General features: G+C 32.8%; 1 protein-coding gene across 1 annotated transcript in view; it reads right to left on the bottom strand.

Annotated features, from left to right (window-relative positions):
• Nucleotides 1–24963, bottom strand: part of LOC113520233 (tight junction protein ZO-1-like) — a 133163-nt gene that overhangs the window by 82648 nt on the left and 25552 nt on the right. The window contains 1 exon segment of the mRNA XM_052901048.1: nucleotides 15883–15940. Within this exon segment, the coding sequence (XP_052757008.1) occupies nucleotides 15883–15940 (58 nt within the window).

Raw genomic sequence — 24963 nt, 5'->3', positions numbered from 1 at the left:
AAATTTATTATCTTTTTAATAAATTGTATGGAAATATAACTATACTAACGGCCCGTCCCGGCTTCGCACGGGTGGACATTTCTACAACATTTTAAAAAGTGGTTATTGTGACATAATGATAATAGTTAAATATATAGTAAGTATCGCGAAGTTTTTTATAGTTATTGATATTTTCCTCAATATTGTAAAACATACTTTTGTTCTATGACCAATACTTTCTGCAGCGCACGCGACCAAAAATATTTTATAGCATTTTTTACATCTTGAGTTACGTTACTAAAGTTTTAGTAAGGATCCCGAATCTTTTCTAGCAATAAATATAGCCTATATTACTCAGGGTGAACGTATCTTTCTAATGGTGAAAGAATTTTTAAAATCGGCAAAGTAGTTTTTGAGTTTATTCATTACAAACATACATATACACAAAAATACAAATCTTTTCTCTTTATAATATTAGTGTAGATAATTAACATGTGTTGTGCAAATATACTATATACCTACATAAAGGGAAATTTTGGTGGACAGATAAAATGATTGTCGTCTGCGCTAACCTTCACTCAAACACGAGAACGGAACTGAAATGAGCGTAACGCTTTCCACATGAGGATTTCTTGTTCGGAAAGCGTCACAATGATTTCATTTTTAAAAAATAATGAAGTAACTTACACAAGCAACCGCTTGACAGACATCGTTATGATATATGACACCTCTGCCAGTTTCCGTTTTTACAGTATTAGTCATTTTTACATAGACAGAGAGAAATATTATTATGTTGACATAGTAATCATTTCTCGATGACAACGCAATCATTTTAAATTATGATCTATTAGCGAATAGAATGAATTATTTCTTTATTAGAGCTAAATGTATTAACACTATGTATAACAATTGCAGATGGTAAGTGACTATGTATAACAATTTCAGGTTAACTGTGTTAGAGGGAGGGACCACTGAGGGAGGACTCCTTCCTCCTTCTCTCGGGGGAGAAAGGATTCCGAAGAAAAGAACAGACAAGTTATAACAGTGAAACTATGATCAAACATATGCGTATGTGCAAACATGTGATTACAGTTTCATCTTTTCAAGATATTGTTACCTTGTTAGGGACCTATAGATTTTAGATAAAACAATAATAGGTTTTATAATGTGCTTTTAAATATATTAGACTATCAGCTGTGTACTTAGATCATATGTTTTATTTGGAGTGTGAAATACAGGTTGAAAACAAAAAAAAAATATCACTAGATAACTCCTAAACTATGGGGGGGGGGGGAGTTATTATTAGTAATGGGGTCTAACTGACCCATTGCCAGCTATACACACCTTACCACAAGGCCGACCTCCGCGCGGATCCCCCTGGAAACCATCATGGTTAATTCTAGCAGAATTCGTCACGATGAGCTAACTGACCTGCTTTCATCATCACCTATCATCCCTCACTGGTGCTCCGCCAACGTATACCGATAGCGCAGGCGGGGTTACCATTCCATTATCACCCATTAAAAAAAAACTCCTAAACTATGTTAAGATTATTGTAAAATATTTTAGATTGAAAGGTTATATTAAATTGATATATATATATATATATATATATATATATATATATATATATATATATATATATATATATATATAATCTTCTGTAATATATCTGTTAAATAAGCATTCGCGTTAACATAAAGCCATTGCTGCTTGTTCGTAAATAAACAAAAATTGACAAATGCATGTAAATTGGTATGTCATAACCACGATTGGCCGCGGCAGATGCAAAGAAAGCTTATGTGGTTACGATCGCAGCAAACAGATCTTTTAGTCACGATTTTTATGAATACCCGCTCACGTCATGTCACGTCACGTCACAATTAATAGGCAGACAGCGGCTAGTCTGGCCAGCGCAGTTCTATATTTGTACCAAAAGGTTGACAGCTTACGCACTACCCGTTGTACAATAATTTAGCGGAAATACGATTCGTTTGTGTATAGCAATCGCTATACGCAAATGAACCATTCAACTTTAAGCGATTTTCAAAAGAAGGTAGTTTTCAATTCATTTGTTTCTTTTTTATTGGTATATTACGTGAAATGTCGTCACTTTTAAAGTAATTTTGGTACTGTATTAATGGTAGTTTTGGTGCTATATTAATTTTTTTAAGTTACTTTCATATTTATAATAATGTAGAGTAACAATATTATATGTATTATGACAACGATTATATAGAAAATATTTATAAGAATATTTAACTAGAAGTTATTTTGCTTAATTCGATATATCACTGGTTATTTCATTAAATTATTTTTAAGTTTAAAATATATAACTATTGTGTGCGATTTTCTAGAAGTCCCATAACCATCCAAATATTAGCCATCAATTTCCGACAATCATTTTGTCTACGCACATTATGTGACACATATTTCACTTCTAAACGAGGCATCTTCAGGCAAATTAATAGATCGCTGCTCGGAGCTTAATGTTAACAGTTCGCACCTAAAGTACGAAATTATATTAATATCTATAATATAATCAATTGCATACATTTTTATATAATCTATAATACAATGAAATAACCAGTAATATCTGATCACTCAGTGCAATACAATAAATCTCTATGCATATTAATTGGATACACTTTTAGCGAGAATCATGGTCACTATGTTACGCAACCAAGCGGATACTAGGTCAGGTACATCATTTCATATCAGTCGTTACCTGTCCACTGCGGAACATAGGCCTTATGGGGGAGGCCTATGTTCATCATTGTTATATTTGGTATTTATTCACAGTTATGGGTAAAAAAAAATTTGTTGGAGTAATTATTAAAAGAATAAAAATTTTGGAATTAGTTTCAGAAATTTTCGATAAAAAATGAAGTCGATGTAAGGCATTTTTGATGAGGTATTTAAGATTTGGCACTTTTGATGCGTATATAGAAATATATACCACTGATAAGATGGTTTTGGAAAAAGACATTTAAAATTTTGGGGAAAAATAAACATTTGTATCTGACGACACTGTTCCCTCCATAGAGCTGTATAAATTTTTATTTTTTTTTTTTACAACTTAGAATAGCAAACAAGCTGCGGCCCACCTGATGAAAAGTAACTGTCGCCTATATACATAAGCAGTACCATGGACATAACAGAGTATACTGTTTCGCCCATGATACCCCCATGCATTGCCATTCTTGAGGACTCAGATGTTATTCCTCTGTATCCTGTAAATTTACGCCAAATAGTAGCACAACTGGTGGGCTCGTCTTTAGTTTCACTAATAAAACAAAATCCCAATAAGACAAAATACTTCTAGTTAATTACACATATGGTATATAGTAAAAAAGTAAGGTAGATGGAGAGAGGAAGTGCTTAGATCTACGGCTACCGTCAAGATGTCCACGCGTTATTACGTATTAATAAATAATCATTTCTACTATATCTTTCATACTGGCACACCATTATATGGAACACCCCAGTCAATGAAAGCCAGAGGAGAGGAGCTCATTATATCAATTTACAACATCGCCCTATGTAGTTGTTTGTTCCATTGACAGATTTATTATTATTGTGCCGTTGTTAGACGCGCGTCGGCTCTTGTTTTAACGAATTAATAACTGACCGGCTTGGGAAAGCTGCGAAATTTACAGAGAAATGTCTATATGAAATACAACGTTATTAAATTAAGTAGATATAAGGATTTAATTAAAGGGATCTTTGGATTAAGAAGTACGTGTACGCTCTATAGGTACCTAATCTAAGGAAGGAAATGTTCCATTGCTTCTAAACTTTTCTAAATCATGGAATTTATGTATTGGACTTATGTAAATGACATCACAGCCCGTAGATTAAGGATAGTAGCACAAAGTTGCCATTTTCAATGATATCTGATATTTTTTATACAAAAGTTTATAACTTTGAAGAGGACCGAGTATTTACAATACAAAAATAAACTCCCTAACGATATCAGGGTAAAGTCCTTCATTAGCTACGTATCATGCTATATTATATATTTAGTTACTATGACTTCCTCTATCATCGTATACCTTTTTCTCATATCTATTTTATGGGTTTTGCTTGCTTTTTCCTCATAATTATGTAAACCAAAACTGTCACATTAAAGGAGAATGGAACGTCACGTTACTGTTCCGACTACATCTTGACAACTGACTAGACTAAAATATCATTGCTTGCGTTGGTAAATTTTCTCTGACTGTTACTTGATACTTAAAAATTTTTATTTATACATAAATACGAGTATAATTCAGCAGTCTATTTTAAAATATAATAGTATATTAATATATCAATGATGATTAATTAGAATCGGTGAACATACCGAGTTTCCTTGGTAAATTGAAAGATAACAATTTTAGATAAACGTCTTTGAAAATTCAATTCATTATTGTAGATTTTAAATAAAAAAGTAACAAACATCCTCACAAACTTTCACATTTATAATAGTAGTAAATATAGTGGGGTTGCTTTTTAATAAATGAATGAATGAAAACTCTTTATCGTTCCCTTCAAAGAATGATACAGATTATAAAGATTAATTAAATTAATTTAAAAAAAAATATTTATACAAACAAAATGAATACTTAATTACATAAAACCAAGATAAAGAGGCAACAATGGACGGCATAATTGAGAGGAATAATTAAAATTGTATCTGGTCAAGGCGTAACAGAAAAATAACAAGACTAAAAAAGGGAGAAAAAAGGGCTAAAGATAAATTTCAACGCAGTAACTGTAATAAATAATAAAAATTAAAAATATACTTACACATATAAATGCAAATAAATAATACATACATATATATATGAACATATATATATATAAACTTATGTAAAAATAAATATACTAATATGTAATAGGTTCTACGACGGAGAAAGCTTTCTAGTAATTTTTTACATACAACTTAAAATTCGGCAATGATTTTGTCTCATAGAAACTGGTTGTTCATTCTAAAGGTGGATAGCTAATATGGTCATAAAATCTAATCTAAACTGGAGGCTCTCAGACAATCTAAGGTTGGCGGTATTAGATGTATGAAGGAAATCAAACCGTTCCTTCAAATAGTGAGGCGTTGAAGGATTATAGAGAATATTATGAAGAAGAGAGAGAATGTAAGTATTCTGGCAAAAGCGAACGGAAAGCCACTTGAGTTTAGTGCGGAAATTAGAAATATTGACATATTTTCGAAGATTGAAAATAAATCTAATAAAAATATTTTAAAGTCACTCAAGTTTATTAGGTTTCTTTTATTTTTTAAAATACTCGAATAGAGCTGTCTCTATGGCGATCAATGTCCTCGAGATTCTGCACGCCTAGTAATTTACTGTGGCTTAATACCATAAATCCCGAGGAATCCCGCACGGTTTCCATGAGATATTAATCCTAGTAATCCCGATTTTTCCGGGTCCAATATATCATACGGTACTCTAATACTATAAGTTAGAACTTAATAAAATTTATTATGTGAAGTATTGTATTCAAACTCAGAGTTAAAGCATAGTTCAGAGTACATACATCAGTGATTTAATCGTCTTTATAGTAATACTACACAAATAAAAATGTCATAAAGATAAAAATATCAACTAGATTTTTTTTGAGAAATGTATTGAAAAAAGACCTGTATTTAGCGTTATGTATGTATGTGTGCATTGTATATATAAAATATTGTTAGTAAGTAACTACAATTATGCTCTCATGAAAATTTATAGCTGTGGGCATTTTCGTTCAGTCGCATTCACTATATATTTGCGTCGTAAACACACCTCCTATGTTTATATGACTTTTACCCTCTTTATACTACTATAGCAGAAATAAATTAGTATTGCCAATGACAGGTAAAACCGGTATTTATTTAGGGTTTCGTATCTCTAAAAGGACCAAAGGACTATTATGGAAAAGACTCAGTAACTTTTTGTCCAACCAAACAAGTCTGAATCAAAAAGACTGCTCATGGGCTATCTAAAAAAGAGGATAATATTGTACTTTTAACATGTCTGAAGTTACTAGGTTTGAATTCCACTAATTTATTTAATAATTTCTATATTTTAAGTCTCATCGCAGCGCATTTCACATTAGTCGAATATCGTGAACGAAACTGTGGACGTAGTAAAAGTCCGTTTTGTTCTACATCCTGTAGTGTGATAAAACTAAATTGTAGAACTATACGGATATAATCGTAGTTAGTCATAAAATAAACCTTTTTCCTCAATAAATATAAAATATATTTTCACGTAGAAGCTGTATTTTATGTGTAGAGTTGTAACTGTATTGCAATGTTCATTGCAACAAAATCATAAATTGTTGTATTAAAACACTTAAAACTGCATTTACATGGCAATAAAACCATAAATTTGAAAGTATTTAGCGGCACAGGCATCGTTAAGTATGGTTGGATACATAATAAAATTATATAAAAATAACTTTAACTGGAGCATGCTCTGGGAACGGCTGCAACGATTTTCAACGCGATGGATAAAAACGCTTGGGCAACTCCTTTTGATATCGAAATTTTTGGGTTATTTTTACACAACCTTCTTTGTCCTGTAAACATTTTAGAATTTAAGCTGAATAAATTCAATCTTGATAAAATTTATACAAGAGTAAATCCTTTCGGTTAAAAAAGTAGACAATAATTTTCTTTTCTCCCTTTTTTAGTTTTATTATTTTTTCTGTTACGCCTTGATTAGGCACAGTTTTAATTATTCCTCTTCATTCTTAGGTCGCCTAGAAGAGTTCGTTATTTAGTGATAGGGCCGCCCATTTTTGTTCCTTTATCTTGCTTTTATGTTAAATATGTACTTAAACGCAATTAAGGCCACACATGGAATACTGTTCTCACCTGTGGGCAGGAGCGCCACAGTATGATGATCTTTTTAGACCGCATTCAAAGTCGGGCAGAATATATACATATCGAAGTGACGATCAATCTTACTGTCCGGCTCGACCCACTGGAACTGCGTAGAGATGTTGCATCTCTGTGCATTTTCTACCGAATTTATCATGGGGAGTTCTGAAGAATTGTTCGGATTGATACCTGCTAGATTTTCACCATCGTACAACCCGCCATAAACTAAAATTTCATCCCAACCATCTGGACAAGTGGCGGTCCTCCACAGTGCGTTTTTCAAGGCACTTTCTCCCACGCACAACCACTCTTTGGAATCAACTTAGCAGCAGTATTTCCGAACCGATACGACAACATAACCTTCAAGAAAAGAGCATATTCCTTTTTAAAAGGCCGGCAGCACACCTGCAATGCCGTAGGTGTTGTGGGTGATCATAGGCGGCGGTAGTCACTTACCATCAGGTGAGCCGCATGCTCGTTCGCCCCCTGTGTTGTAAAAAAAAAAAAAAAAAAAAAAAAGTATTAATTTTGTTTGTGTACATATTGTATGGGTGATATTAAAATGGATGATGATCTTTTTAAAGCCATTAATATCCAGAGCAACCGAATATATACATATCGAAGTGACATCAATATTATCTATGCTTTGTTTGAACCTACACCCCCACGATTACTGTGGCCCAAGATGGATTACCAATTCTAACACGAATTAAAAATATTAAAATCAATATTGTAATAATGTACTACTATGTATACATAGTACCAGAGGGAGACTTTGTAAAAAGTCGATTGCTTGGGTACCTCTGTCCCATTCGTGTTTCTACGGTAAAGCAGGTGTGTTTGAATGGCTGTATTTCGGTTTGAAGGGTAGGGATATGGCGTGAATTTACAGGGTATAGAGAGGTAATATCTGAATCCTCAGGTATGGCAACGCATAGGGGGTATTATGGGCGAAACAGTATACTCTGTTATGTCCATGGTACTACTCATGTCTATAGGCGACGGTTACCACGTTCCATCAAGTGCACCGTCAGCTTGTTTGCCATTCTAAGTTGTATAAAAAAACATAGTATTATAAACTTAGAATTGGAAGTCATTCCAAACATGACTCATAATTTGACATTTATTTTACATACTAGCCGTTTCAAGCGGCATTGCCCGCTTCTAACTACGTAGTTCCCGTATATCATTCCCATTCGAACTCTTCATGAATCTGGTATTATATACTTAAATAAAACTTGTGTACCTTCATAAATTTGCAGCCCATTCAATTAATCGGTTATTTTATAGCATTTTATATGTGATTATTTAGATTGATAAAACTTTTTTATTTATGAACCAATTGAAATAAAACAAACACTAAATGTTATATGGAGCAAACCGCAACGCATTAGTGCATGCGTGCATGCAAAACCGCATTTAAATCGGTTAAGCTGTTTCTAAGATTAGCGCGCACAAACGTGCAGACAAACAGACAAATATTCTAAAAATCATTGTTTTGGATTATATTCCCTTAATAAAGCTTTCCCTTAATAAAGCCCTCCCTATAATAGTTTTTCTTATATATATCCCGTGTACAGACAGCAAACAGTTACGATTTTATTATATGTATTGATTGATTGATATTGATTGATTATAAGTTTCTTATTAATATTATGCATTCTAAATACATTTTTTACTAACAAAAAATTATACAGACTAATATTATAAAGCGGTAAGATTTTATCTTTTTGATGTTTATTTGTTTGTAATGGGTAAACTCAAACGATTTTTAAAATTATTATTAAAATCGGTTGAATTTACACATTGAAAGCTATATGACATTTTTTACGATTGTAAATACTCTAGTATCTAATGCACTGATTCACAGTCACATTATTCACAAGATCTATATGTAATCTATGATTCAAGTGTAAAAGATAGTTATACATAGGTATATATATATACCTTAGGCAAATATATTACGCATTCATTAGTTGTTAATCAGCGAATTCCGGTAGCAAATATTCTGTACCTATCTGACACGCATGGTTGCCCAGGTCTTTATTTTGATTATTTTTAATCAGAGGGCCTACTATGAAATGTTTTCTGAAATTTCGGAGATAAACGAAACAGAAATTTGATGTTAAAATTACATAATACATGCCGTTTGGAAATATTAAAAATGTTAAAATATTATTCCTTTGGACTTTTATGATAGGATGTATGACAAACGAAATGTTAAACTCCATTTATTGGTCCGATTTTGGTATAAACAAAAACACGAAATTGAGTCCGAAATTTCGAAATTTCATTTCATGGTAGACCCGCTGTACCGTATTTATTCAGCATTTTATTAGATAGCTACTTCCCAATTTGTTTGTTACTTGACAATTGATACATGATTCTTTTTAATAAACAATTTATTTACTTAAATGTAGAATACACATTACAAAAAACTTAATAACTCAGAAATCCTCACAAAATTTCAGAGAAATATTTTAGTATTCATGAAACTGAACACCTTTTTCAAAAAAGCAACCATAATTTGAACACTGCGACACTCTTCTTCCTCGACTCATCAAAAAGGGTCGACAAATTGCACGTTACATCTCTTGTGTTACAGCCGTTCATAGGCTACGGCACAGATAATATAATACTAAAACCCGTTGACCATCAGACAAGCCGTATGTTAGTTTGCCACCATAGTAGTAAAAAAATAGTTATATATATAGCTAATGAGTATTTTAAAATTCTTGAATCAACCGTCTAGTTACTCGTAATATTATACTAAAGTTAAAAAGTTGGTAAAGTGTTATCCCTACTACAAAATACAAATCTACATTTTGCTTTGGCTATGGATGAGTCAAAATATTTATATTACAGACCATATGGAACTGACAATATTATTCTTAGTTAGTAACCGAGTAAATCCTGTGATGAAAACAATAAACAATATTAGCACTTCAACCGTCCACTCTCACTGTTTTCACTTTCGTATTCGAGTTCGCTTGAAAATCGGATGTAAACACTAAACTACTGTACAACGAACTCTAAAAACTAACTATATTCTCTACTTTTAAAATTAGCTAATTTGTTTATGGATTGATTTTTTTTTTTTTATAAATTAAAAAGTTATAATCATTTTCGAGAATCGTGTATTCGAAATTCGAATGAGTCAGACAGCGCGGGCCGACGCGCCGCGACGCTCGCTCGAACTGGGCGCCATTTCGGCCGTCTGCCAAAGAATCCACGCCTGAAAATATATTTGTGTGGATATGACTATTTACTCACCGGCTGTCATTAGGTATTATGGTCTCGTAAAATAAAATTTATATAGAAAAGAACTATCCATTCCCCCTACTTATTGATTTTAACTTAATAGTTAAATAGAGCATAGTTTAGTTATTTTAATATAACGACAAATAAATTAGCTTACTTGTTTGATTTAATATAAGAAATTAAGAAAAAAAGAATTAATTATAAAATTGCGAATTAAAACTGTGACTATCAAAATGGATAATTTCTAGTTAAATAGGTTAAATGTACAAATAATAAAGGAATATCTAAACAATAATTACATTACGATCCAATTTCCAGAGGCCGTCGTTAGAATTAAAATTGGCATTTTTAGAGTTTTGATTTTCTCTATTAAATTATGATAATATGAATAAAATATAATGTAGTAAATAAAAATAACAAAGATACAGGTTCTTCCCAGCAGATAACAATATTCCGAACCCAACAGTCGAATCATAAAAAATTATCATTAAAAAGAGCTATTTTTTATGACACTTACTATAATGGCAAAAAAACTAACGGTCTACCTGATGGAAAGTGGTAACCGTCGTCTGAAGAGTACCATGGACATTACAGAATACACTATTATGCCCATAGTAGCCGTCACGCGTTGCCATTTCTGAGCATTATGGGGTTATGCCTCCGTACCCTACAATTTCACTTGTAAACAAATCTATTTAAACAAAGATTACTTCTATTCTATTCGATTAAATTCAATTTTGACAAAATTAAATATTTATACCTGCGTAGACAGTGTGTACCTACTATCATTGAAAAATTTAAAAATAGACGAGAATTGGCAAAGTTATAGCGTAATTTAAAAAAATACAGTCGACACGAGAAGCTCCTGCTTTCTCCTCCTTTATGAAGTCTGTTGCACAATGCAAACTATCTCGCGTTGTAAACAATGTGGCTATTCATAGCATGTAACCTATTAGTATTTTTTAAGTTTACTAATATTTTATAGAACTTTAACAGCATAAAACTTATAGCGTTATGGCCCATATAATTTCATAATTGAATGAATTTTAGCTATAAAAGATGCAAGCGCATTGCAGCTTGAAGTTCCCAAAGGACTGTGGCCTTCGTGATATTGAAAAATGATCTTTACGGTATGGAAATAAGAGTTTTGTACAGACCCTCTATTGATCGGTTCGTGTCCGTCGTGGGTGGGAGATTAGAGCGAAATTGGGACAGAAATTGTACCTAACTTTAGTCTAGGCACGGTGGGCAATGGACGCGACCTACATGTTATGTGAAGTGAAAATAACAGTTGGCAGAACAAAATGTTACATATTAAGATAATTACGCTTCTCCACCTAACCTTCCTCATGAAATTAGAAATAGCCCAAGCATTGGGATTTTCAAATCACGTCTGAAGAACCTCTCACAATGCTGATGTACGGACTTATTATATTTGTGTATTATATATAATATATATCTATCTATTTATATGTATTTACTTATATATATATTTTTATTTATTTATTTTTAACTATAACATTTAAGTCGATTGGTACACATGTATGACTGTAACTACGAGTATTAATGAACTGTCAGTTTTCTCATATTGGGTTTGCTGGAAGAAATCTCTATTGGAAATAAGCTCGCTTTTGTGTACAATAAAGAATAAAGAATAACCTAGATAGTAGGGGAGGAGGGGATTATTAGTAATGACAGTAAACCTATTATCATTAAGTTGACCTTCCATGGGCATATTTTAGATATCATCATCATCTTCATCTCAGACGTTAACTGTCCACTGTTGAACATAAGGAGCGTTTTACCAATAGTTGCCACGCTTTGCAGGCGGCTTCGCAACCGCAGTCAGGCTTTGGTGATGTTTTAAGAGGGACGCTGTTGCCCAACCCTCGACTATTAACTTCCTTTAGTCGCCTCTTACGACACTTACGGAAAGAAAGGGATATCTTGGAAAATGTCTGGTAAATTCATTACTATCAGCCAATTGCCTAATTTCATCCTCAACTATCACCTTTCAATAGTTCCCTGCTAACAGAAGGCATATTTTTTTTTGGATGATAATGGAATGGTAACCTCGCCTGCGCTATCGGTATACACTGCGGGGTACCAGTGACAGATGAGCATGAAAGCAGGTCAGTTAGCCCATCGTGACGAATGCAACAAGTGTTAGTATAAGTAAGAGATAGGCCGGCAGCACCTGATGTTGCCGGTGTCAACGGGCGGCGGTAATCGCCATCATCTGAGCCGTATGCATTTTATCCTCTGTGTTTAAGTAAAAGAAAGAGGAGAAACCACGTCGGTCGAGAGGTTTAGTATATTAGTGTTATTTTAAGTTTAATTTCTCTTGTTTATCCTATAAAAACAAAAGAAATTACGATATGTATGTATGCACATAGGTAAATGTTTTAAACACAACAAAAAAATAATGATTTAACAGATACGTTTAAATGAGTAGGCATGGGATGATGTTAATGAGAGAATTATGTTTAAGTAAATAGTTTTGTTAAAAAAAAAATTGTATGCAGTTTATTAAAAGCCCGTCCCTTCAATTTCATTAGCGGTAATATGACCTCATCCAAACACAGGAAATCGTTACTGGACTGCATTTAATAAACTAAGTGTTAATAGTGCGTCAGTCTGCACCACTGCACAGTCACGACTCTCAACGGCAGGAAGTCGGGAGACAGAATGTCGATAACTAAATTGAACTTTTTTCAAGCCACTTCAAGAGATGGTTCCTTATTCGCCTTTATATTTTAATATTTAATATTTTATTGTACACACCAATTATACCAAAGGAAACACTAGGTGTCATGTCGTATAGGGAGATCAAGGATATGGCCTGGGATAGAGCTGGCTGAAAGAGATGCATGAATTAGTTGCACCGACAAGAGGAAACTCTTAAATGAAAAGAAGACCAATTATACATAAAAACCAAAAGTAACCAAATGTACAAAGGCGAGTTTAGCACTAAAAGAGTTTTCTTCCAGCAAATCCAAAGTGAAAAGGAGTTACAAAGTCAACGGGTAGAGCGGTGTACAATATTGTAACAATTTGTATGTGTACGTCATGCAATATCTTAGACAATTCTGGACAGATAGTAATTTCGCAATCGCAGTGTTTACTTTCATATTAATTTTGTCACATTTGCAGCCACTGATTCTTTCCAGAATTTATGAATTATCATTTCAGCCATTATCCGTACATTGCTGGATATAGGCCTCCTCCATAGACTACCATAATGAACGGTCCTGAGCCACGGACTCCCTGCAATAAATTCAGAATTTATATAGCATTTATAATATATTTATTTATGTTATACAAATTTAAGTACAAAATTTAATTTTTTAAAACACTTAATTTTCTTTTTCTATTCATTCAACATGTACAAACATTTACGATGTCATTTTATTCATTTTTACATCTATAAAGAATGGAAATTAGAGTTTTCGGAACTATATAATCGCAGTTGATAGCTAAATTATCAAAATATATTATATTTATGGTATTAAATCTGTGTTACAAATTATAAATATATAATAGTAAAAAATATTATTGTTAGTAATGGGGTCAAATTGCCCCATTGCTAGCAATACACCCTATCAGGTCGACCTCCACGCGGTTTCCCCTGGAAACTATCGTAGTTAATTCTAATTGAATTCGTCATGATTAGCTAATTGACCTGTTTTCATTGCCACCTATCATCCCTCACTGCTGCCTTGCTAGCGTATACCGATAACGCAGGTGGGGTTACCATTTCATTATCACCCATTAAAAAAAATTATGTGTGTATTCTTCATACATATATAGGTACTGATGTTTTGTGGACGTTAACGAAACTTAAGATCGATAACCCCACTAGTCGGTTCCTGTAATATCGATAACCTCGATCAACATCACTATGTTTGTACACAATTGTTATTACATTGCCTTTATCAACAATAACGCGGTGCCTAGCGCACGTGCACGTGCGCCGGCGCAATCCGGCCTGTAATGTAAAGATCACCTGGCCTTTTATAATAATTACCTACGGATATTGTTATAATCATAAAATGACAGTACCGGTGGCGGATTTTGCAGCAAGCTGAGTAGGCTGACTGGGTTTTAGAGTTGGCGATTTTTTTATAATCATAAAATTGAATTTCATTGACAAAATATTATCAATAGCCTACTTTCAGCAAACAAGTATATGCCCCACTGCTTAGAAACTATGCATGTACCAAAACTATTATATATTTTTATGCAATTAAATATACTTATGAGTAATAATGTAGATTCAAAAAATAAATAAAGCTCTTCAGTTAAAATAAGAATTTTCAAAACCGGCACATAATGTACAAAGTTATATGTACATACAAAGAAATACAGTCAAATAAGGAACCTTCTCCTTACTATTTAACTAAAAAAAATCTAAACTATACTACATTATCAACATGTAAAACTTAGAATATGATAAACAGTTTAGTATTCTTACTTAATATTGTAAATGTGAAAATAAGTTTGTTTACTCTCAGCGCTTAACTAATCATTATGAAATTTGGTATACCACTAAATTGGATGGAGAAAAACGGGCTTTCTACATGCAATTTAGTGGTATAGACTTCTATCTCGGTTACTGGTCATATCCCCGTTACGCAAATGAAGCCACGGATTAAAACTAGTAAGTAATACGTATGAAAATTCATCCCTCTATTTTTACCTTAGTTTCACCGATTTTTATTCCTTACTAGCCCTGCAGTAATCTTTTTTGAGTGATTTTAATAATGACATTCTCGTTTTACCAGTCTGTGTCTGTCAGAAACAACACAACTCAATTTCCCGCCAATTCAGTTTCGTTTGTTTCCCGTTCCGTTATATGCAAAATGTATTGTTTGTACTTTAAATAGCTTTTATAAAACTAATAGAACAATAGACGTCCGTTGTCCATGGCATGATTAATGCATACTCGACCTAAAAGTTTCCGTTTGTTTTAGGTTTTATACTATAAAACCTAAATATAGACCGGTATTTATGCTTACTATAATTACGTAGACAATGAAGAATTAATTGCAGTTTTGTTTTGCAACTTGAAATGGAAAATGAATTGTAGGTATTTTATAGAAAATGGTAACCGAGGCTTTTATACATGAATGACGCCATGGGTATTACAGAGCACAATCTGACGCTCATGACATCTCTCATGTGCTATTATTCCTGAGGACAAAAATGTTATAACCGTGCCCAGTAATTTCACTACCGTATCCCGTCCTTTAAATAGAAACACACTCATGCAAGCAAAACTATTTAGAAACAGAAATATGAGTGGGACAAAACCAAGCAGAGGACTTTTGTGCCTACATGTCCCTCTGGTACTAATTAATTTTTAATTACTTTTGTACAAGGTCTCCCTTGGGTTAAAACAAACCTAATTGTCGTAATTCTTTTGCCTTCTAAATTTAGCTTTAGTGAAATTTAGAACTGTTCTCAAACAGCTATCTAAATAAAAAAAAAAATTAAGTATTATACTCAGTATGTAGTGAGCAAACACTGATTCATTACGTTTGGCAAATAAGCTTAATCACTCATGTGAGTGGTGAATAATTGCTTTGCTTGATTTAGTTTATCTACTTTTTTGACATGATTTCCGCGTAAAACGGAATGTTCATTTAAAATCTAAGGTTTGCTTTTAAAAAAAGATCATAAATTACATAATAAAAATAAACAGAACACCTATTTAGATGGTGTTTTATGTACAATGTCGATATAAGTTATAAACACATCATAATTCTACTGACCTATGTAAATTATGGCTCATCACCATGTTTTCTTTGGCGCTGTCTAGTGAGTGGAATCCTGAAACAATAGAGAATATATTTAAATTATAGTATACTAATAAAACAATAAAGTGGGATTTATTGCAGGCTAAAGTTAACTCCGTAGAAAAAGATAATTTAAATCGTGATAAAATTACTACTCCATTAATTTTGTCGCCCTCTGGTGACAACAGTTTATGGTTCACAGTCGACGTTCACCATAAAATGGTAATTGTAATCAGATACTTTGTTATGAACACGTGATTTACCTGCGTACATAATTATAGAAAGTGAAGCCACAAAGACCCTACACAAAGCCTTATAGATTTCATTTTGTTATGGTAAAGCAATACCATAAAAGATTGCACCTTCCATATGAAAGATGTGTGAACCCCATAAACAGTTTATACACGTACTTTCGCTTTAGAAATGTATAGTTTCAAAGACGATTACAAGATGTTAATAGCGTGGAAGCAATATGTTAGCTGTTTATAGAACTTCTTCGCTTTGTTTCATGATATATTCACCGGATCTGGAGTGCTAAAAAGTACATCTAACACGTATTATTTAACACGGATTTGCTCTGTACAACACGCCGAGTTTAATAAGCCTCTCACGCCGACAGCTTAATGTTAATATCTAGTACATTTATATCGACGGGTTATACAAAGCAAACCCTATTATGATAATTCGTGTACAGTGTGATTTTTTCAGATTATAATAACTGTTATAGTAATGAATAGCATTTACTCCAGTATGGGTCCGATCTCTTAGAAAATGTTGTTTCTTTTTTAAGGAACAATATTCTGCTTATAAACGATTTTGCGTTCTAAATTCAATTTGTTTATGAAATCTCTCGTTCAATTTAGTCTTGATCGATTCCATAATGTAAAAGTACAAGAAAAAAAATGATATCGAGTTTGAAATGAAATATATTTCACCCAAATTAATAATATTCATTAGGATTTTAATGAAATAAAACGATATCTACATGGGAACAGTAACTTCGAACATGCCGAAAACTACATTACTATTATATTTTTCTATGCTATATCATACTGACATGATATAGAGTTGTTACTTTCGCAAAATGAATTTAAATCGATTCCGTTTAATCGGAACATCGTAAATCAATCGACGGAACCAATCATTTATCATTCGTGACGTAATTGTGTCAGATGGTGCATTGTGACTGAAAAATAATATATATACACATAATTCTATATCTCATTTTCGTCTTTATTATTTGATATTTATATATTATAATATTTTTTAATAATTGCCCACTGCTGATCAATATCTACTTAAAATTATATGCTTACTATTATCAGAAACTATATATTCTACTACGTACGGGTAAACGCAGTGTAGGACGACCCCCCACAAATGGAGTGACGACCTGAAATGCGTTGCAAATGGAAATTTCGTTAAAATATTCTTTCCAATCTTTTTGAGATAAACTTTTGAATTTAGATATATTATCAGTAAAATGTTGTAATGACTGATGTTCCCTACCTTTCTCTATGCCCAGTTTAGCTAAACGATCTGCTTCTTCATTGCCCCGTAAACCAACGTGAATCCATTGCAGTATTAGATCTACTTAGGTTTAATTTATGAATGAGTTCTAAAATTTTGTAAGCAATTTTTAAATTAAGGGAGAAATCTGATAAAATTACACATTTCTTAACATTATATAGATGAGATATATATCCCAAAAGTTACGGATAATATATTAAATCTTTTAAAGTATCCAATATAAATTATGTACAATAAAGATTTTACAATACAATACAATACTTAAATGAATACATAGAGTAAGTTAGATACTTTGTACCTATACTAATTCGCTCAGAAAGTCACAGAATATTAATATTCATTTATACAGAGGGGTCAAGTCTCATAATTTGACCAATTTCGATACAAGATATAGACTTATTGCTTGCCAATTCGCCTGCCAAGCATAGCAATCACTGGCAAAACCCTCCAAAGGGTGGCTTATGTTCAGCAGTGGATAGTTAAAGACTGATATGATGACGATGATGATATAGACTTATACAATTTTTAAATTGAACTTATAGCAACTCATTTGTAAAATTTTAATATAAATTTTTCCACCACTTTCTCATGGTAATATAATAAACAATAATACAGGCAATATTATAAAACTGATATAACGATTACTTCCCCAGGTAGTTTTCACGAAAGAGTCAATGTACAGACTACTCACTCTCACATCACACTTTGAATGTTTGTTAAACTGTTTTCTTTTACTAGATTAATTCAAATCTGCTTATATAGACCACTTATTCCTAAAGTGGGTTCCGTAAAAAAGTCATCAGTGTTCCGCGAAATTATTTATACATTGAAACAATTTCATTCTTCACATTAAAAATTAAAGGAAACTATAAAGTGTTATATATTTAAAATATTTCTAATAAAAACTATTATTTTATTCAAATTACAGTGTATTTGATTTGTAATCGTTTGATATGGGGTTTCATAAAGTAAAAAGTATTTGGTGGGTGTTCCGTTGTCTTAAAAGTTATGTTAAAATTATGTTTTATACCCAAAATCATTGCAAATAAAATAATAATAATAATTATTATTAAGAAACCCCTGATATAGACTATAATCTCAGATGAATACATTTGTCATAATTCATATAGGTAAAGATACAGGTTCCCGTTACAATGTTAAATACTAATCCGGCATACATACATACTAGACTAAAAGCATAAGCTAAAAGCTTTATTCACGAGCACCCTATTTTGATAGGGTTGTCACACAAGGACGTAATAAATCAAACTTAATTTGTTTATCTGTTTTTATGACGTAATCAAGTTTACGTTAGGGATGTCGCGAGCAAAGTTAGTCAGTTAGTAATGTATGTTTAATAATAACTTTCAAGGGTGAATACAAAACTAAGATAACATATATAATTTAACGTTGAGCAACTGAAGAAATAAAATTAGTAATGACGCAAAAATAAATCGAGAAATATCCATATATAAATGATTAGTGATCCGGGACGGCATAGCACAAGTAGGTACCATACGGGTCATTACCTAATGAAGCTTTCTATAGATGAAAAAAATTTTGAAATCGGTGAAGTAGTTTTTGATTAGCCGTTATAAACAAACAATCAAATCTTTCCTCTTAATAATATTAGTAAAGATAAAAATTATTCATGCCACAATCTACTGGAGGAAGGTATAATTATATTGAGTCCAACTAAGAAAATTCTTTTTAAAGTCTAAGAGCTAAGAACTAAGAAAAGTTGAGTTTTCAATACTATAAAATCAGATAATTTACTATTTATTTTTATCACTCATTTACAGGGGTAGAAGGGATTGTCAGTAGCAAGGTCCAAGTCCCATTCCTAAAAAATGCTAGGTCTATCTCCTCGTGATACCCCATTTAATATTTAATTTTTTATACGTATTATTCCTCTTCGCAATTTTTGTCGTTCTTTGAAAAGAAGAATAAAGCTTTAATTCATTCGTTCACTATGAGGAGTTGTTTTTTTTTTATACAACTTAGAATACCAAACAAGCTGACGGCCCACCTGATGGAAAAGTGGCAACCGTCGCCTATAGACATGGGCAGTACCATGGACATAACAGAGTATACTGTTTTGCCCATGATACCCCCCATGCGTTGCCATTCCTGAGAACTCAGATGTTATTCCTCCGTATCCAGTAAATTCACGCCATATCCCACCCTTCAAACCCTTCATTGACAGCTCCTACAGAAAGATTCTGTCATATAAGCCATCAATTCAAGTCTTGTACATAGATTATTGTGTACAGGTAAGTTATTCATACTCATATAAATTAAAGCGTTATTTACATTTAGAATTGTACATTTTTAAGAATGATCTAATTAAATAAATAATAATAAATAAATAATAATAAATAAATAAAGGCTTTATTATTATTATAATTATAATCCTATTAACAAAATAAATGCGAAAGTTTGTAATGATAGATGGATGGATGTTTGTTTCCCTTTCACGCAAAAACTACTGAACGGATTTGAGTGATACACGGGTAATTAGATACACGGGTAGGTTACATTCTACCTTACCACCTAGAAATACTTTATATACCGATTCACGCAGACGACGCCGCGGGATACAGCTAGTCATAAACAAATCACAAAAGTTTCAACATACGTCATGAGTTTCACATTCGTTTCGTGTTTACAACCAACCAAACCAAATTATTCTAAGCTGTATACAATATTCATCGCGCGTGTTAATATATTTTCCGACTGAAAATATAGTCCTTTTGGCAGGGTTGAAATCAAATGCCCGCCGCCGACGTCCCTGTTATTACGTATTATGTTAATACAATATACACTATACACATATAGTGTAATATTATATGAGAGAGACATGCCTCTTTCTGCACATAATCCTTGAGCTACTTGGCGTTGTTTCGCTTTATTGCCCTTTCTTCTGCTTCTTTTAATTTGTCATTTTAATAATAGAACCTTCTTTTTTTAGGTATTTTAATTTAAAAACTAAACTAAACTTGAATTGAACCGAGCGTTCCAAATCGGTTTGTATATGACGTAATTATGAAGAATATGAAGAAAGTAAAAAAATATAATCAAAGTGAGTATTTCCTCCTTTTTCGAAGTCGGTTGAAAAGATTTAATATACCGCTCTTATGTTTTTTTATACAACTTAGAATGGCAAACAAGCTGACGGCCCACCTGATAGAAAGTGGTAACCGTCGCTTATAGACATGAGCAGTACCACGGACACAACAGAGTATATTGTTTCGCCCATGATACCCCCCCATGCGTCGCCATTCCTGAGGACTCAGGTGTTATTCCTCTATACCCTGTAAATTCACGCCATATCTCACCCTTTAAACCGAAACACAGCCATGCAAACACAACTGCTTTATGGTTGAAACACGAATGGGACACAGGTACCTAAGCAAACGACTTTTGTACAGTCTCCCTCTGGTAAAATCAAATAAAAACTATGTGTACAGCGCTTTTCATTTGTTTTTTTTTTTCTAAATACTGTGCGATAATTTTTTTTCATTTTTTTACTAATCCAACCCTCAATATTCAAGTACCTAAGTTTCTACTTACGCAAGTTGTAGACATTTCTGTTCGGTCCCAGTTTACTGCTCGAAACTTTACGACTCTTTGTGCTTTTGAAAAATGGTTTGTTTTCTTCACGGTTCAAATTGTTTAAATTAAGTGGCTTATTGTACGGAAGTATAGTCACCACATAAAGCCATATTGTTTCTTTTGTAAACATGCCAAATGGAGAAATTATACTTAATTTATATTTTTTAGTATAACTTCCATTAAGTGTGCTCACAAAATACCTAAAGTACTAGTAACCTTTAAGACATAAGCAATAAGGCAGTAAATCATTTATGATTTCTTTTGTTGTATTTTTTAATAATACAAATTAATAATAGATTTATGACCTAGCAAATGTTGTGTTATCCCTACCATCACCTACCGGCTCTATTTTCTACCAATTTCATAAAGAAGAAAGACTTCAAGTCGGTTGTATTTTTTTTTTATGTTTATTACGTCATAACTCTGCCAGTTCGGGGGGAAAGGAATTGTTAGCAATAGAGTTTGACAACCCCATTGCTAGCAATATGCCCTATTAGATCGACATCCACGCGGTTCCCCCTAGAATCCATCGTGAACAATTCTGTTTGAATTCGTCACGATGGGCTAACTAACCTGCTTCATCCTCACCTATTGTTCTTCACTGGTGGACCCGCCGGTGTATACCGACAGCGCGGGTGGGGTTACCATACCATTATCACCTATTAAAAAAACTCTGTCAGTTCTAAACCAACTAAAAAAATTAAAAAGATATACTTATAGTTTAGTCCTATAGAAACATTACCAAGATCGGTTCAGCAGTTTAGTTTTTAAATAAAAAAACTGGTTTTGTCACAATAGAAATCGGTTTTTTTGTGGGTCACAATCTTTAATTATTTCCTGTCGAGATAAAAACTATCCTATTTTTTAAATATGTAGAAGCAAAATATTTAAATAAATAAATATACTTATGACTGTTGTATATTGCTTACTGTCCATATTCTTTTTATTGTAATAACGTCTTTCTATTCCTTTAAAAGTTTCCTCTTGTCGGTGCAACTAATTCATGCATCTTCTTCCAGCCAGTTCTATCTCAGGCCATATCCTTGACCTCCCTATACGACATGACACCTAGTGTTTCTTTTATCTGTCCCATGTAGTTATTCCTCGGTCGTCCTCTTTTGCCCTCTATTTTTCCCTCTACTGTGCTCTTAAAAAAATCGTCATGTCGTATAAGGCGGCCCAGCATTTTGTCTGTTTTGCTTCTATTCTCTATTATTTTAATTAATGTTCTTTTCTCGTTCACTCTTTTCAGGGCTTCCTCATTCGTTAGTTTTTCTGTCCAGCTTATCCTTTCCATTTTCCTCCATGTCCACATTTCGAATGCGAATAATAACGTAAGTACTTATATTTTGAAGGTGACGTTAGTGTCATCAACATCATCATACCAGTCGTTATCTGTCCACTGTTGAAAATAGACCTCCCTCTATTGGAGAGATCTTGCCAGTAGTTGCCACGCTTGGTAGGCGGATTGACAACCGCAATTAGGCCTTGGTTACGTTTAAGGAGAGGCACTACTGCCCATCCCTGGACCATTAAGTTTCCTTAGTCACATCTTACAATATCTACGGGAAAGGAAGAAGTGACCTATTCTATATAGGGACCATACAGCTCTAGCGTGCTTTACTGCATGTACATTGATGCAGGTAAGCTCAGCAGATAGACAAATATTTTTTTACGAATACTACAAGGTGCCATTGCAGTTCTTATAGATTTCATGCATTCGAGAATATTCAAAAGAACTGGAACTTAATGACAAGGCTTTTTATTATATATTTTGTGTTGGTTTAGTATCTAATGTCAATTGAACAGCCCACGTCTCAAGGTTAAGTAATAAAAACTTTAGTATCGCAGCAGTGACCACCACAATCATTTTATATTTATTACGTTTTTTTTAGGATTAAATCACAAAAGCCTAGCCGCAGACGGCTTATGACTCGAGTCATGAGATTTATAAGTTTAGTATACACACTTGGCGGTTTTAAGCGATCGCTATTCAGCATGTTTTCGCCAAAACAGTATGGGTGTATTCATATGTTTATATCCTTTATTTATAGAATTTATAACACCCTACTTCAAAAATATATTACATAAGTAACACAGTAATATGATAATAATATCGATTATTCGAATTAAACCAGGGATATTCCGTATAATAAAAAATCCGGGTAATCGATTTCAAGATAAATCAAACAATACACAATAAAATTTCTATATTTCTTTTTATTATATAGAGGATTTTACATATATCATTTAGACTATACGGTATAAAAAAAAATTAAAAAAATGCTATAAATATAATGAATTACATAATACCTGTTCACTCAATTAATACATAATACTATTTCTTATATGTATATTACAGCTGTTAAGAATAAGTTCGGATAATAGAATATTCAGGAAATCGAATTTACGACAATCGAGTATCTACTGTACTATATTATTATTTGTATAAATTCATGTGAAATCAACACAGGAGTAAAATCTATTGGTTACAAGATATTGATTTTACTATTATAATAAAATTGTAACTATACGATGCCGGTATTTGAGAGATATTTAAGAAAAAATTAATGTGAGGTCTTAAACAGATCAGTATGTGCCAATGCATTACTTTTTAGAATTTTAGTATTTCTGTCTGTATGTTTGTTCTGGCATCACACAAAAACCACTGCCTTAAATTGTATGAAGTTTTCACACTTATGTTCTTGAAGGTCTAATTTAGAATCAGGTGTACGCTTTATCTTAATACGCCATTTAGAAGTAGGTACCTACCAACTTCCTATTAATGTGAAAGTGAATTTATTTGTTACCTTATAGCGCCTTTACGGCTTAACCGATTACTATGAATTTGGTATACACATATTATATGGGATGGGCCCATCAACGTTTAGAAATCCTCGGAACGGTGAGGTCGCTCCGTGAGACCTGTGAAGATCCCAGGAAGCTTCTGTGCTTCTGGGCGGAGCTAGGTTGGCTGTACTAGCCAAGACTCACACGCACAACGGCCCAAATGAGAGGCTAAGCGCGGAAAATAGAGTCCTATTTATATTACATTATTATATGGGATGAGAAAAGAGATAGACTACTTTTTATTTCGGTTAGTAAACATATCCCGGTCACGAGGAATGAACCACTTCGGTTGGTAGGAGCTAGTAAAAAATAAAATAATATTACTGCGAAAAAGATTTGATCAAAAATTCATATAAAATATATAAAGGGATTGTGAACCTCCTGCTTTTGAAATGTCACTGAAAAAACTATTTCCCGCGCATTAGCCTGCGCGATCATTTATCTTCTGTTCTCATGGAAATCATCCGTAGCAAATAGCTTAGATTAGTAAGGGTATAGAGAAAGAAACTTTCAAATCGTTACAGTAGTTCCGGGGATTATTCCCGTCATACAAACAAGTACATTTTGTTAAGCAAATTAAAAAACCAATAACTTCGAAATAACATTATTACCTATATCATTTGGGATGATGTAAGGATTCTAACAATATCTCATGCATCTAAATTTATTCAGGCATTAAAAAGTTATAGTATTTGTATGTTATAGTGGATTCAAGTGGCTCCAAACCGTTCCTTATGGTCTATGGAGGTATGGTCTATGGTGGAGGAGGAGGAAGTCTATGGAGGAAGACCTATGTTCAGCAGTGGACAGATAATGGCTGATATGATGATGACGAAAATTAAGAAATTATGATAGAATATAGAAACATACATACATGAACTCCAAAAACATTTCATTTTTCAAGCTCTCTCTTTATACGGCGTGTAATAAATAATATTTTCTCGTATGTTCATACAGTATTCTAAATATGGGCATGGCCAGTTTAAATAAAATTATTCTATTCTAAATACACAGTCAAATCTGTAAGTGTATTACAGTACAGTGAGTGGCAGCGATCGTTGT

This window comes from Galleria mellonella, unplaced genomic scaffold (assembly GCF_026898425.1).
Source record: "Galleria mellonella isolate WM207_F2 unplaced genomic scaffold, CSIRO_AGI_GalMel_v1 utg1267, whole genome shotgun sequence".
NCBI classification, from domain to species: Eukaryota; Metazoa; Arthropoda; class Insecta; order Lepidoptera; family Pyralidae; genus Galleria; species Galleria mellonella.
The sequence above is the reverse complement of the archived record's forward strand: the minus strand, read 5'-3'. Positions and strand labels throughout refer to the sequence as shown.